Source organism: Cibotium barometz, chromosome 1, assembly GCF_041138505.1.
Source record: "Cibotium barometz isolate CiBa-2024 chromosome 1, ASM4113850v1, whole genome shotgun sequence".
NCBI classification, from domain to species: domain Eukaryota; kingdom Viridiplantae; phylum Streptophyta; class Polypodiopsida; order Cyatheales; family Cibotiaceae; genus Cibotium; species Cibotium barometz.
Genome location: NC_141046.1, coordinates 28612360 through 28628379, shown reverse-complemented (window position 1 = coordinate 28628379; position 16020 = coordinate 28612360). Strand labels below are relative to the sequence as shown.

Here is a 16020-nt window from a genome sequence, read left to right as displayed (position 1 = left end):
TTACAAGGTTTTCTTCTTTTAGGAAAATTAAAAATTATCAATAATAGCAACAAAGCTATGGCAAATTTTTTTGGAAACAAATACATATCTTATTTTTATGTATAATACTAAAAGAGGAACTCCTACCATATTGTAGGTTTAGAAATGTAAAGAAAAAAGAATGACTTTGACCATATTTAGGAAAGAATACTTTTTTTTATTTATGCATAATTATTTAATTAAGAAAAAGAGAAATTTGTGATAAATTTAAGTGTAAGAATTTCTAAATGATAAAAGAGGAATTCCCATGACATTTGGAATTCAATCATTTAAATGCAAAAAGAGAAATTTTTGACATATTCAAAATAATGGATATTTTTATTTAATTTAAAAGATGAATTTTTTATAAATTTATTTTATGCATAAGAATTTTTAAATGATAAAAGAGGAATTCCCATGACATTTGGAATTCAATCATTTAAATGCAAAAAGAGAAATTTTTGGCATATTCAAAAAAATGGATATTTGTGTTTAATTAAGAAGATGAATTTTTATAGTATTTTAGGTAGAAAAAGGTTTAAATACTATGATTTCATTAAAATATTGTTTTAAAGACAGCCGAATCTGTTAAAATGGCAATTTCATATTGGTGGGTGTGTAAGTGGTATGACTACCTTGAATTTTGCTTGAAGCGGCGGCAGCGCTAGGGGGACCTGGGAATTCTTTTCCTCGGTACCAGGCAAAACATAACCAAATTTTTATAAAGGAATCCCACCCATACAGTGGTTGGGCAGTTGGCTAACCCATGGGCCGGTTGGATCGGGGGATTCTTGCGATACAAATAGTTATGATTAAGTTACGTTAGTTAGATTAAGTCCTAGGAAGACCTTTGTTCTGTGGGAGGGAATCAGCCGGTTGTGCCTCGCTAAAGGGGGGAAAAAGTGGTGATTCTATGGATCAAGTGCAAGTCTCTTCCTTGATCTGACCATGTGACTTTCAGGTTTGGTCGGATCAGTTTTGATAGTTAAGACTTTGACTCGTTAGATCAATTCTCCCGTTAGATGATTTTCTTGGTGGAATCGCTTGTGCCTTCCGAGCGAGGGAAGTTTTTCCGGGTTTGGTTTTGGAGGAACCACCGGGCTAGTCTCTTGTCCCCGATATCCATGGGCGAGGCCTTGAGTGTGGATCCCTACCCCCCACGCGAGAGACTGACGCTGCTTCCACCGCCAGCGCCCTCGGAGGGGGCATCGCGGAGGGGGCGGGGGTCTTACATTGTACATGTCTATCTTTCCTTCCTTGTTGTACTTCAACTTGTAGATCCATTTGTAGCCTATGGCTTTCTTGTTGGGGGTGGAAGCTCATACAGATCCCAAATATGCTCCTTGTGCAATGCAGTCATCTCTTTGTCCATTGCATCTCTGTGATATTAACACCTTTGGGGATGCCTTCTATCTCTGGTAGACCTCCTAAGGGCTGCATTGTGGGCATCATCTTCTTCCTCTAGTTCTTCAATATACTTCTCCAAAGGTGCTATCTCCCTTTTAAGAGTAGATGAAGAAGGGGTGTCTGCATCTTATGGATGAGCTGACCAGCTGACAGTCTCATCAAATATCACATCCCTTTTGAACAAATGTTTCCTTGTTTATTGGATCATAGAGTTTGTAAGCCTTATGCTTACTACTATATCCAACAAACACACACTTTATGTTGTCATCAAGCTTCTTCCTATTTGCATTTTGCATCTAGAATATGAGAAAAAGCTACTTATGTTGTCATCAAGCTTCTTCCTATTTGCATCTAGAATATGAGAAAAAGCTACTTATCTAAATATTCTAAGATGATGTACTCGAGGCTTTAGTCCATGAAAAACTTCATATGGGGTGATTCCCTAGAGTGCTTCAGTTGGGGATCTGCTCATTAGGTAGCATGAAGTGCTGATTGCTTCAGCCCCGTAGGTGCTGGAGAGGTTCTTCTCCTTTAGCATACACCTAGCTGACTCAAACAAAACTCTGTTCTTCCTCTCAGTAACTCCATTTTGTTGAGCTGTATAGCTGCAGAGGTAAGTTGCCTTCTTATGCTATGCTCAAGAAAGTATTTGCTAAAGTCTTTTGAGAGGTATTCTCCTCCATTTTTTGACTTGAGGACCTTGATTCTTCTACCTGTCATGTTTTGAACCATAATATGAAACTCTTTGAAAATGCCAAATACTTCAGCTTTAGATTTCATGATGAAGAAAACCCAAGTGTATCTAGAGTAATCATCTATGAAGGAAACATAGTATGTATTGCCACCAAGTGAAGGAGTGTGAGCTAATTTACAGACATCTATGTGAATGTCAATGACTCCTCTTACTCTACGTGTTTTCTAGAGAATGGTGCTCTATGCTGCTTGGCCAATCAGGCTTCACATACTTTATCAACTTTTTGCAGAGATGGTATACCCAAAACCATGCCTTTTGTTTTTAGCTGCTGCTATTGAAATTCAGGTGACCATACCTTTTATTCCATAATTTTGATGGAGGTAAGGAGGCTGACCTATTAGCTTGCACTGCTGATAGTTTTGCTACCGATCCACTCAACTTGAAGAGTTTTCCATGCTTCTGACCTCTTACGATTGACCTTGTAGCTGTGTTAAGGATCTCTGATCAGGCATTGTTGACCTTCAAATTTTACTTTGAAGCCTCCACCAAGTCTCCAACTGAAAGTAAGCTCTTAGTGAGTGAAGGTGCCAAGAGGACATCTCCAAGATGCTTTCTTTCCCCTATGTTGAGCTCAAGGGAAGCTTCTACTTTACCTGTGATAGAATTAGGAGTGATATCTATAGTATAAATCAAACCATCATGAGTAGAATACAATTTAGAAAATTATTCAGTATGAGAAGTCATGTGGTGGGAGCTTGCCCCCACTATCAATCCACCATGGTTCTCGCTTGCTGCCATGGTCTACATGGTTGGCCTCTTTGATCTTTTCAATAGAGAGAAAAGTGTTGGCATTTGTGAAGCTTTGAGAGCTTCCATCTTCAACATAGCTTACTGATTTCCCCTTCAGATCAACTTGCTTTTTCCTACAATCTTTCTCAAAATGTCCATATTTTTTACAGTAATAACATTACATAGAGTTATGGGAATCTCTGCCTCTTCCTCTACCTCTACCATTAGAAGAATAAGTACCTTCATGAGTACCTTGATAGTTGTTATTGTTGGGCTAGTAGTTTTTATGTCTTCTTCGTCCTCTTTGATTATTTGATCTTCCTTTGCCTCTTGTTGTGAGGAGGGCTTTATCATTGTTACTTCTTGAAGTGTTGCTGCTACCATGGATGTTCTTCATGGCTACTTGTCTTTGATCCTCCTCCCTAAGGATCTGCTTCATTTTGGCAAGTGAGTGTTTTTACCTCAGAATGGTGAGGCCTTGAGCAAGACCTTCATAGCCTGCCTTCATCCCATGGATAATGATTATATCAAGCTCATTTTCGAACATCTTGTCTCCCACATCTATCAATTGCTGATACATGTCTTTCACCCCACTTGATGAAGTCTGTAGAATTCTCATTGGGCTTCCTTGTTTCATTTGTGAGTTCAACTCTCAAGGCAATCTGTTTGGAAGTTCTTTTAGACTCATACACCTTCTTTAGATTGTCCCAAGCTTCTTTGGGAGTCAGCACCTCCCTCAAATGAATGAGGATGTCATCCTTCACACTCAGCTTTATCATGTGGATAGTAAATATGGCCTTCTTATCCCATTCTGCTAGGGCTTCAGCAGTTAGATCAGTTGGTCCCTCCATAGTAGAAACCATCTCTGAACAATCTTGGAAGAATAATAGTGACTCCATCTTCAGCTTCCATGTTGCATAGTTTGTACTATTGAGTTTTTTTAGCTCCCTCCAAGTGCAGGCTACTCAAGTTGGGTACCATTGAGTCAGTAAAATAGGTTGATACCGCCTTCAGATTCTGACAGCTGGAGCTGACTTCAACAGCTGATTCTGATTGTAGTAAACCTGGCCAAAAAAAGTAAACTCAGCCAAACGTTGAATACTGACTCAAGAATGTGGAAAGTTGTGCGACAGTAGGCAGTGGACTGTTAATAGCATAGCATGTTGATGGTTGTCAGCCAGCAGGTCAATGGCTGTAGTAGATCAACGACTTATCAGTAGGTCTACTCAGATGGCTGACTCTGATGTAGATTATGCAAATCAAAGTGTGCAAAGCAAAAGTGACTAATGTTAAATCTACAACCAAAGTGCAGAATGCCAAAGACTGACTTAGCAGTTGTGTAGCGTCAACATGGAGCATAACGACTGTAGATCTCAGATAGTGTGTAACTGAAGCTGATGCAAATGTTAGTGTGCTTGATCTCAAAGGCTAGGTTTCAATAAATGAGGCTGTAATACGATGTTAAAGTTATGATGGGGACAAGGAATTGCAACATAACGACTAGCAAATCAAATTGAATGAATAATTTGAAACCAAATCAACACTATTTATATTACTGAATCAGATGAGATACAACAAAAGATAAATTCTAACTCTAATATGGAAGGGATAATCCCTAAATCAGATTGAATGAATAAGTTTAAACCAAATCAGCATTGTTTATATTACTGAATCAGATGAGATACAACAAAAGATGAATTCTAACTCTAATGTGGAAGGGATAATCCCCAAAACCCTATCCTAAGACTTTTTTTTGTCCATAATTCTGGTTTCCATGTTGGCCACCACCTTGGCCTTGACCATGACCTCTACCCGTGTCCCTACTTGAATTGGAGTAGAAGGCATAAGCTCCTGAGAATCATTAGACTATTTTTGTCCATAATTCTGGTTTTCATGTCGGCCACACCACCTTGGCCTCGACCACGACCTCTACCTCTACCTCTGCCTCTACCTGAATTATTGGAGTAGAAGGCCTGTTTTGATATGTTCTTGATTTGTGAAAAAGAGTTCTCACCCAAAGACTTTTCTTCTATGATAAGAATTGACACTAAGTCCCAAAAGTTGGGAATATTCACATCTAACATAAATGTTAAAGTTGCAAGGACAAGGAAATGTGACACAATGACCAATAATCAGATTGAATGAATAATTTGAAACCAAATCAGCACCGTTTATATTACTAAATCAGATAAGATACAACAAAAGTTAGATTCTAACTCTGATGTGGAAGGGTTAATCCCCAAAACCCTATCCTAATTCTAAGGATCTCAATCAGCTTATATATTACAATTAGTACAATGCTGTGAGTGTTAGGCTTAGGCTACACACTCAGAAGGTGTTTTTTGATCACTAAGTTGTTCACTTCTTGTTCACTGTTAGTAGCTACATACAAGATAAACTTTTATAAAATGATCGAGGAGCTTGTTGTTGCTAATGATAGATAGTCGAGTCATGATTTCAGCTTTATCTCCGTAATCTTACCGTCGATGTAATCAAGTAGGTGTGACCAAAAAATCTACAACTTCCTATCAGCTAAATTGCACTGGCAATTATGTAGAATTGATTCTAGAGAAGATGGCGACCTGTAATTCCTCCTTTGATGTAGGAATTGCTTTTCACCAAATAAGCGGCATGTTTTCAAAGCTTTGCAAACCTTATAGATGGTGTGAATCTTGTGTCTTTTAACACCTTCTCTCAAGATCAGCAATGTCTCTGAACCTTTATTTAGACAGCTGACTCAGTAGATCGGAAGCTGACTTCGACAGACTGATTCAGTCACCTAATCAGTTAGTTGACTCTAATAGCTAATTTCATCACTTAATTGAGACAGCTGATTCAATTAGTTAATTCAAAAAGTTGACTTTGATAGACTCCGTGGACATGTTGAAAAGCTGACTCTAGCAGCAGTTGATTCAATCAGCTGACTCTGACATAGCTAATTCAAACAGCTGACTTAGACCTGCAAAATAAAAAAGTTTAAAAATCTAAAACATGTTTATTTTGTGAAAGACTATTGAGTCTTCCCTTGCTCCAAGCATGGAGAAACTATGGAGGTCTTGAATGGCTTGTACTCTTTGCCAAGCCCATTAAGACAGACACTCACTAAATCATCATCTTCCGCCGATACATTGATAGACCCAAGGGATCCCTTGATCTTTGAAGCATACTCATTGATAGGCATGCTTTTCTTCTCCACAGTTTCCTTGCCTTTGTGTTGTTCTGAAACATCACACGGTTCTGCCATGCAACTGTTGGAGTGTTAGCATCTTGTATATGTCCTATCATTCTGTCTGTGGCACTTATTGAAAGATAGTACATAACTTTCCTTGCAACTTGGTTCTAGTCCTTGAATGCCTTTATATATGTTGGAGTGGAATTCTCTTCAAACAACTCTTGAGGCTCCTCATTGTCTCCTTCGACATAGTCCCAAAATCCTTTACCCATTAGGAAATTGGTTATTCTAAACTTCTCAGGATGGAAGTTGTTCTTGTCTAGCTTCTCATATCACTAATAAGTTGATTGAGTATGTCAGACATGTTTGCCTGCAAATAGACCATTTCTATATGCAACCTATAACACAGTAGTATCTCCTGTGATGACTACTCTGCAGCGACGTTACTTCAGCACAATGTCACTAGCTACGACTAGAGTACATGTACATAAACCCAAGGTCAACAATACATGTGCAGAGACTGTTTGCACTCCTAAAATTCACTAGTGCACTGCAATAACTAGATTTTGACCAGAGACAAGACCTTCCCAAAACTACCAAAGATACCTTGCAATGATCGACGAATGGAGACCAAAACATGCCCGAAACGCGATTCCGGTCACAGAACAATAGTGCAAAGTACTACGCATCTCACAAGCACCTCCAAGCCTATGTATCGCTTCCTTGCTTACTTTGTTCTTGCCTCTTGCTTGCCTTCTTAGCTCTCACACAACCGGGAGGTCTGATACCATAAAGAGAATGCAAGAGAGAGGGAGATCTTGAGTTCCTTGTGAGAAAAAACACACACATAAGAGAGAGCAAGACACAAGAGAGATAGAGAGCTGAATTTTCTTCTATCTTCTTCTCTTCTCTATAACCATATAACTAAAAAGATAAGAGTACATACTATAAGGAAAAGTACTCTCCTACAATAACATATAATGGTCAATCCATAGTGTGAACTCAACTATATGAGCTGGCGCTATAACTATGACATAACTCTAGTACTCCAAAGTGGTTGTCACATAGCATGTCATCCACTGGCGGCATATCAACCATAATCTCACCAACCATGCTAGTGGCATAAGTGCAAAAGTTATCACCCACCAGGTGGGTCATCAATGTTTGCAGCACTAGTTGAGCTCGATATCTCAACATTGGTTGGGTGGGTATGGGTAATGCAGAAGTTGATCCTTCTACAACAGAGGAGTCCTTGATAGCTGAGTTACTAGCTACTCATGGTTCGAAGTCATTGTTAGCTCCAAAATGGATGTTGCACTAAGCATGAAGAGGGAGGTGGTTTTCCATCCTATCCAGTCTCGCGTCGCAAATCGTGTTCCAAGATTTTATGGAATAGTATCCATGGTTTCCAAGACATGGGCCCCATCCTCAGAGTCATCATCAGGCTATGGGAGAAGTTTGTAGTCCTACACACACACACACACACACACACACACACACATGAATAATATACCATTTTCTAAATGTAAACAAAATTGTAAGATGAATATTTAACACCTCTACCATAAGTCCAATACATTGGCTAGCTAATAATGATGCATATCATGTAAACATAAAGGATTTATGTATAAGGGAAAACCCTTTAGCTTCCTCCCTACTTTCCCCTATTTCCTTAGAAGCATATGCACTCAAAAAGTATCATCCGTTTTTTTATTTTGGCCCCTAGGCCAAGTTCCTAATTCCTTAAAGATGGCTACTCCACATAAAGGGGACTAGATTTAGGTGATAGTATAGATTTTATGTGTGATGCTCCTAGTCCAGCCCAAGTATAGATTTTATGTGTGATGCTCCTAGTCCAGATTTTCAACTACTTAAAGATGGCTTCTTCTCATATAACGAGGACCTAAGAAAATGGTATCCTATGCTTGAAACATGGTTAACTCATCAAAAAGGGGACCACACAAACTAGAGCAAGTTGAGGACAAAATCACAACAATATGGCAAATGAAGTGCATTACTGAAATGTTTAAGAAAGAGGTCACTTACACATAGAAAGAATATCATAGACTTTTAAATATACAATGTTAAATAATTGAGTGAATCCATACAAAACAAAAGGAGCTTACATGATGTAGCTTAATAAACTAGCTCACTAAAAGGTTACAAATACCACAACTTAAGGGATCCATAGAACATCATAGATAAAAAAGAAAAATTCAACTAAAAGGTTAGAAATACTTAAAGGAGCCACATAAGATCATAGATGAAGAAGAAAAATTCATAATCTCAACTAAAGGTTTATAAATTCATAGATAAAGAAGAAATATTCAAAATCTCAACTAAAGGTTTGGAAATTCATAAGATAAAGAAGCAATATTTTAAAGTAAAACCAAATTTTTAAAAATAATGATGATGAGAAAGGTTCAAAAGTTTGGGGAGAATTGTGGTCCTTGCTTTTGGTGGGCCTTAATGCTATTGAGAGACTTTTGTACCTTCATAAATCATTACCATGGCGCAAGTATGTATAAAAGGATTTTGTTTTCGTGTTTTTAAACTTTGATAAACAATTGTCTCACTTCAACTTGATGTTCTTCATTTGCATTGAAGATTACCCCCTTCATTTTTTAGAATTTGTGAATCTATGGAGTTCTTTTTCAGCTCTCTAGAATGTCAACACACTATTTGAGCTATGTGATGCCATCATATAACCTTCTTTATAGTTGAAATTTGAGAAAAAAGTATCATCTTTTGATACTCATGTGGTGCATAGGCTTCTAAGGGGAAAATAGGGAAGGGTTTTCCAAGATTAATGGTTTGATCTTCATGTGGTGCATAGGCTTCTAAAAGGAGAAATAAGGGAGGAATCTTAATGGTTTTCCAAGATTAATGGTTTAATCTTCATGTCCCTGAAAAGATACAACCTCTAATTATAGCCATACTACCACATGTATGGGTATATGTTAGATGTAAAACACAATAAAAAACCTAAGTGGTGGCTTTTATGTTTGTGAGCTTTTAGGTGAACCAATATTTACATTTTCATTGGCTATTATCCACACATAAAGATTGTCTCAAATGTAGAGGTCACAAAGAACAGTCTAATGAACTATACTTCCAATAAGGGAGCCCTCAATTACCAAGACCTAATGTAGAGTCCCCCATTTTCAAACCCTATTGAATACGATAGTTGGGTGCAGCAGCCTATATTAAGAATTTAAAGCCATTATTACGGAGCAATGAGCAAGCAATAGTTCGAGAGAAATCCTAGAGAGCTTGAGGTGTACTACCAATTTAACTTTTAAGGAGGGAACCGTTTGACATTTTTAATGTTTACCCAATACCATTCATGGTCTTCAAAAAAGCCTATAGATAATGTAATCTATATATGTGTTACATGTTCCATGCAAGATTGTTATTCTAATGCTTATCTAAATGAAGATCGAGGTGTTTTGATGGTGATTGCATCCACATGGATTTTCAACCCATGCCTTTTATGAGCCATGTGGATTTCCTTGCTGCCTACTATATTTAGATAGAAGACATTTACCCCTCCAATTGAGTTCCATATGTAAACATTTATCCACCATCCATCGTAAAAATATCCCACTCACCCAATTACATCTCTCTCTCTCTCTCTCTCTCTCTCTCTCTCTCTCTCTCTCTCTCGTCTTACACATGTACTAGGCTTGTAGGGGTGCAAGGGCTTGTGAAAAGAATGTGTGTAACTAGAGGTTTTTCCCACTTTTTCCTAACAAAAATGGGCGCTCGAGGGGGGGCAGAGGTGTTTGTATATGTGTAAATGTCCACTATGCATGTAAATGGGAGCCCAAGTACTATCTTTCTTTATTTTGATAGTTTAATGTTTTGATTTTGCATTAAATACAATTATGAAGGTTTTGAATCATTAAATAGATTTGTGAAGGTTCAAACTAAAAACTTTAAGGTGACAAAGATAAGTTTGGATATTTCACATACTCTTTTTGACAACTTTATTCTATTTTTTCGCATGATGGTGGGTTTTATAAAAGCAATGATGGTGGGTTTTATAAAAGCAATGATCATTTCGGATAAAATCTCAAGAGTCGGTCTCTCTATAATCTCTTTTTTCATCCTCTTCCTTGGAAAGATAGTTGTTCCACAACAAGAGTAGATTCTTTCTTGGAAAGTGTCTTTTAGAATAGTTTTTTTGGTATATTGTCAACAGTAGGAAGGCGGTGCAATAATGCATGAGATGAAATTATTCACATTGCAAATACATAGATATGATTCCTTCTCTTCAATTTCTTTTTCCAACAAAGATTGTAATTTGAAGTAGTTGGCCTTGTGTGTTTCAATTTTAGAAGGAGGGCCCTTAGTCTAATAGGAGTGGTTTCGAGGGGGGCTCTACATAATAGAGGGCCTTATGGTCATGGGATCCACTTGGAGCTCAAAGAACATTTGTATGTAAAACACATGTATGTGGTTGGTAGAAATTATCATGGAAGTCAATGCCATGTGTTTCTCGAGTCAATTGGTTAAGTTGTGCATGGGGAAGACCCAAATTGCTTCCAAAGGAGTTTCAAATAATTACATAGTACATGCAATGGATTATTTTCTAAATTTCAAACGCTCAAGATGCCTTCCAAAAAAGATACTTGCAAAGGGAGCCATGGGTGCTCACTATAGAGTGGTATCTTGGTATAATGCCACTCTTTAAAGGTGCATATGATTACTAATCGATGGGTGCTTATTGTAGAGTGGTTGGGATGAAGTGCTTTGATTTCTTAAGTCACATTCATCACCCCTCTCGTATTGCATTTATTTCTAAATGGATGCAAGTGAAACACATATCTATACAATCAAAACAAAGGCTAAGTATAAATCACAAGTTTTTGACGAAGCTTCATTAAGGCACATAAACACTCTGATTAGTATGTTATGACTCCCACCAACACACAGATGAATCAAATCTTTGGACTTTTTTAGTAGTGCTCATATATGATATTAATAATATGTGTTCCATATGAGAGGTGCCAATGTAGCATGCCATATATTTATGGACACTAGTATTGCTTTTCAAACAACATAAATGAGGCATGTATATAAACATTTCCTTTCATGCCCCTTTCCTCAACATTGTCGACAAAAAAAAGTGATTTCTATAATTGCACACCAAAATTCAAGGGTGGTTTAGGACACAGGTTAGAAACTACAGCAAACTTCATATGAGCCAACTGAATTGCCTGTCGATTTATTCACCCCTTGATTAAGTGCACAAGTAGTTTCTCGATTTTTTAATGTTTTTTCGACCATACGGTTGGTAGAGGCAAAGACATATCTAAGTCTAAGAAAGTACATTGTATGGTACAAGCAAATCCAACGGCCCTAAGGAATTGTTAAAGATCACTTTTACACGTTTATCATTATTGTAAGAGAAGATGAAGATCTAGTAGGATTAAAAAAATGGAAATTCACTTTATAATGTTCTCAATGCTCACCTCTTTGTAAAGCTTTATTCCCAAAGTTATCTTTTGTGTTACCATAGGCCAAAGTTCTAACCTGCCCATATTATTGCCATAGCCGAAAGCTCTTTCATCGCCCTCTGTATCAGCATAGCCCATCATATAGCCCAACGTGCTCTACATCATCTCATTTCCTCGTCGCTCTCGCCATCGCTCGCCGTATCTGCCAGACGCTTCACGACAACAAGAAGCAGAGAATGTCTGTGGTGATCCTGGACGGATCTACGGTGCGGGACTTCGTTGAGGACGGGGAGGCCTTCAACACGGCCATGGATGTGCGCTTCAAGGAGATGGACCTCAACCACGACGGAACCTTATCGAGATCGGAGCTGCGCACGGCCTTCGAGCGGATGCGTCTTCTGGAGTGCACGCTGGGCATGCCCAACGCCAAGACGCCCGACGAGCTCAACACTCTCTACGACTCCGTTTTCGAGAGGTTCGACACCGATCATAATGGCACCGTTGACCTCGCAGAGTTCCGGTCGCAGATGCGCGACATCCTGCTCGCCATCGCCGATGGCCTTGGCGCTTCCCCTCTACAGGTCGCCATTGAAGAAGGGGGTATTCTTGAAGACGCAGTGAAGCATGAGGAAGACTGTGTGATATCTATCCCTCATTAGGTTTTATCCTTCTCCCTGTGTGTTTTTAGGCTAGCCTTCTATCTCCCTGTGTGTTTAAAGGCTAGCCTTGTATCTCCCTGTATGTCGTGTGTGTTTTTAGGGTTTCTTGTAGAAGGTGTCATCCCGTTTCTCTTTCCCCTTCCCTTTTGTGCTTTTAGATTTCTGTGCAGCTCACTTAACCTCACCGTGAACTCTTGGCTTGGCTTGGATAGCCCTGTGTTTCTGTTGTTTTTCCATCTCTATGGTTTCAGTGGCTTGGAGCTCTAGGGTTTTCGAGTCTTTTAAGCTCCAGCCGTTTGATGTCCTCTTGCCTCATGTTTCCGCTTTCTTAAGCTCTAGGATTTTTCTGGTCCTGTGCTTCAAGCTCCAGGGCTTCAACGTAGGATTTCTGCAGCATTTTGGTTCATGACTCTCCGGGCTCGATGGTTCTGGCTTATGGTAGCTTGGATTTTGGGGTTTAACCCACCTTTTCTTGTACTTCTAGTCCTGTTGGGATACCTTAAACTAGTCAGGCTCTTCTGCTCTGACTTAGGGTTTCAACTTTCAACCACTTTAGTTTATGCATTTACCTTTCTGTATTCTAGGTTTTCAGCTATAATCATGGTTTAAGTGTTTGGAACAGCTATGTGATCTTGCTCTAGCCTCTTTCTATCTCAGTACCTACATGGATGTACCTGAAATTGTACAATCTTTCCATCACACATACTAATAAATGGATCAAGGTCTTCTTTTGCCTCATGTGAATTAAATGCTTTTATGCTTTCCTATTAAGAAATCAATGTTGTGAGTGAAATCAAAGTTTGAAAACCTTGTAAGTCTTACGGTTGATTGGGATCTAAGGTTAATACTTGTGACGATGACAAAGCAGAGAGTCTGCTGTACACACAGGAATGGTGTAACCTGTCACTATTCATGTTCTATGCCTTGGAAATGTTGCGAGCTCAAACAAACATCAATGTATGTGGATCTATTGTTTAGCCTTCTTCTTGGAAACCCCTCGGATGACTGGTCAAATTCTGATTTCACAACTGAAGCTTTCCTCATACAGACTGAGTCAACTCTGAGAAACTCAAAGAGCTTGTTCAAACCCCCTGAGGGAGGAGAGGCAGCACAAATTAGCTCTATGCCATCTTGATACATGAGTGCTAGCTTGCACTTTGTTATTTGTGTGGCTCTAGGGTTTTGATGGCTTTGAGTACTTTTGACTCTTTTGCTTGATGACCTTAAGCTTTACGGTTGCTGTAGCTTTCTGCTCGCGAGCTCCAGGGTGCCATGCTCTAATGTTCCAGGGTTTTCTCTACATGAGCTGCAGGTTCTCTGTGGCCTTTGCTCTAGGGTATGAGACACTGCATGAACGGCCAGATTAATGACAAAACTCGCCCTGCGAGTTTTGTTGGCAACATCAACCAAGCCAAATGCCAAATGCGATGAAAGCAGTAAGTGGTGTAATTGGCTTTACTTGTGTAATATCTTGTTATGGCTTGGTAGGGGTGGAAGAGCAAGGATTATGATTATTGCCGGCCAATTCCAGCCGTGCTCGTCTATCAGGGGCTGAATTGGACTTTTTTCCTGGAAAGTTCCTTCAATGGCTAGTCTCTCTTTGATGTATGCATAGAAGTGTATGATCCTTGGTGATTGGCCAAGCAAAAAAAATGTACGATCCTTGGTGCTTATTGCCCTACATGTTACAAAAGGTGCATATTCTACCTAATGTGTCTACCCTCACCTTTCAATCCTCACAACCAAGGCAATGAAATCTAGTGCAAATCAAGGTGACTGCACCCCTAGCTTGTGGAAGGAATGGGCATATCTAGCCTGGAGAGGATATGGTGATTATAAGAAGAGATGTGCTGCTTATCCATAAGCTCATAAGTCTCAATACTCAAGATTCATGCTCATAATATATCTTTCCACTGTTTGTGTGACGCATTTTGCAGATGGAAGCCTAACACTTTGCTTTAGAAGACAAATCAACAGCCACTTTTTAACATTTTCTTACCTTTTTGTTGCAAACCCATCTTGATACATGGATCGTACTTCTGACAGTTTCGTGATTCTCCCATGCAAGCTTTTGAAAATCCGCCATTATGCGTTCAACTCACCTCATGATTCTGAAGTGGAGTCTCCACAAATATTTTAAATGGTTTGCATCCAGAGGCATGGATTAGTGAGAGTTAGTATGAACTCTTGTCTATCTTAACACTAGTATTCACATAGTCTTCTCCTATCTTAACACTATTTGGGGAAGGAAGGTTTTCGTTTTTTCAGTCTAAATACATGACACTGGTAAATAGCTTATAGAGGGCATCGTTGTGAGGAAGAACCTCTTGATGATCTTCAGCACTTTTGACTTGCCTCGCATGACTGGCCGTATTGAATAGCTTTAGAGAGAGCATACACTCTTTACTTTGGGTATTCTTTTACTACAGAGCCATCTTTGAGCCCCTGGGACACGCCTTCTTTAAGCTGCACCGCCCTGATATGGCCAGAGTCGCCACATCTACCTCTTGCTTTCCACGGCTAAGCCAGCTGCACTCACCACACAGCCAGCTCTTGATGTGCTATCACCTCAAAGGCGCCCCTCTTCAAGCTCTACTGAGCCACGACTTTGCCAGAGCTACCTCCACACAGTGGTCTCTGTTGATTTCGTTGATGTAGAGCCGCAACCTCTTCTTTACTTCCTCACCCTGCTGCGCCTCTAGGCTGCCCTTTTATTCTTACTGTGCCTCCTCACCCTTCTTGCTTTTTTGAGCTTAGCTGCCACCTCTCCCACTCTACCCCTATTTTTTTTTTGAACAAATGCTGGTCGGCATCAAAAGCAGTGTTGGGTTGAACCATGCACAAGATGTCTTGGTGCATAAATGCAAGCAGGTTCTCTCTCTCTCTCTCTCTCTCTCTCTCTCTCACACACACATCATCATCATCAAAACCAGGTGCACTCCATGCTCTGAAACTTGCAAAACAAGATTGTTTTTTTTTAATTCTTTTATCGTGTTTTGTGTGAGTGCTTAGGTAGCATACTTTGTATAGTGTAGAGCATATTTGAAATGCTCGAATGAACATGAATTTGAAAGCATACTTGGAAGCAATGCTAGACTAATATCCGCAATCGATGAGCTTGAAGCCTGTTCTTATGTTCGATGGGGATTCAAAAGTAACTCACAAATCAAAAAATTACAAATTCATTACCACATTTGAAAATGAGTTTTGTATCATGAATCAATACGTAGGACTAATGGCCGCATTCAACACTGAAGGTGTTTTGATCTATTTTTGATATCGAAAGTGCTATTTGGGAAACGGGAGAAGGGCACGTTCTCCTATGTTTATTAAATTTCGGGGAGGACTGTGCCAACCCCTCTCCATACTTTATGTATGGTTTTTTTTTTACTTCACTCACACAAACGAGCACGAAAATCCTATGACTTGATAAATGACGTGTAACTCAAATTCAAATGTGGTAATGAATTTGGAATCAGTTACCTTGCGATGTACTTTGAGATCTCTGTCAATGTCCATCGATTCCTCACATGAAATATAATCATAGGCTTGATGTTCACATTATACAACCTGTACCTGCTAGTGATATATCAACTGAAGCAAGCAATATTGATTGCAAACAATTCAAACAGCATGCTTTTACAGCAAGACATCGATACATGTACAAGAAATTGAATAAGATATCAAGTGATCAGGAAACTATGATGAGGAACATAGTGCGCTACAACTTACCAACGTATTTGCCAAGCACACTATCTTGGCACCAAAAAAACTTAAAAGACTTATTGCCATGATGGACATGTGGGGTCTCCCATACTC

At 39.2% G+C, this 16020-nt stretch overlaps 1 protein-coding gene across 2 annotated transcripts; it reads left to right on the top strand.

The window, feature by feature from the left end:
- The first annotated feature begins 11778 nt into the window (after nt 1–11778).
- On the top strand, nt 11779–12933 carry LOC147641833 (uncharacterized). Of its 2 annotated transcripts, none has more exons than XM_086800103.1 (2): nt 11779–12220; nt 12267–12933. In XM_086800103.1, exon 1 carries the CDS (start codon nt 11779–11781, stop codon nt 12199–12201), a length of 423 nt encoding a protein of 140 aa, XP_086656229.1. In that variant the 3' UTR covers nt 12202–12220; nt 12267–12933. The 2 variants fall into 2 exon arrangements, with proteins under 2 accessions (XP_086656229.1, XP_086656238.1); XM_086800112.1 differs by having other exon boundaries at nt 11779–12236; nt 12268–12933.
- The last annotated feature ends 3087 nt before the right edge of the window (nt 12934–16020 follow it).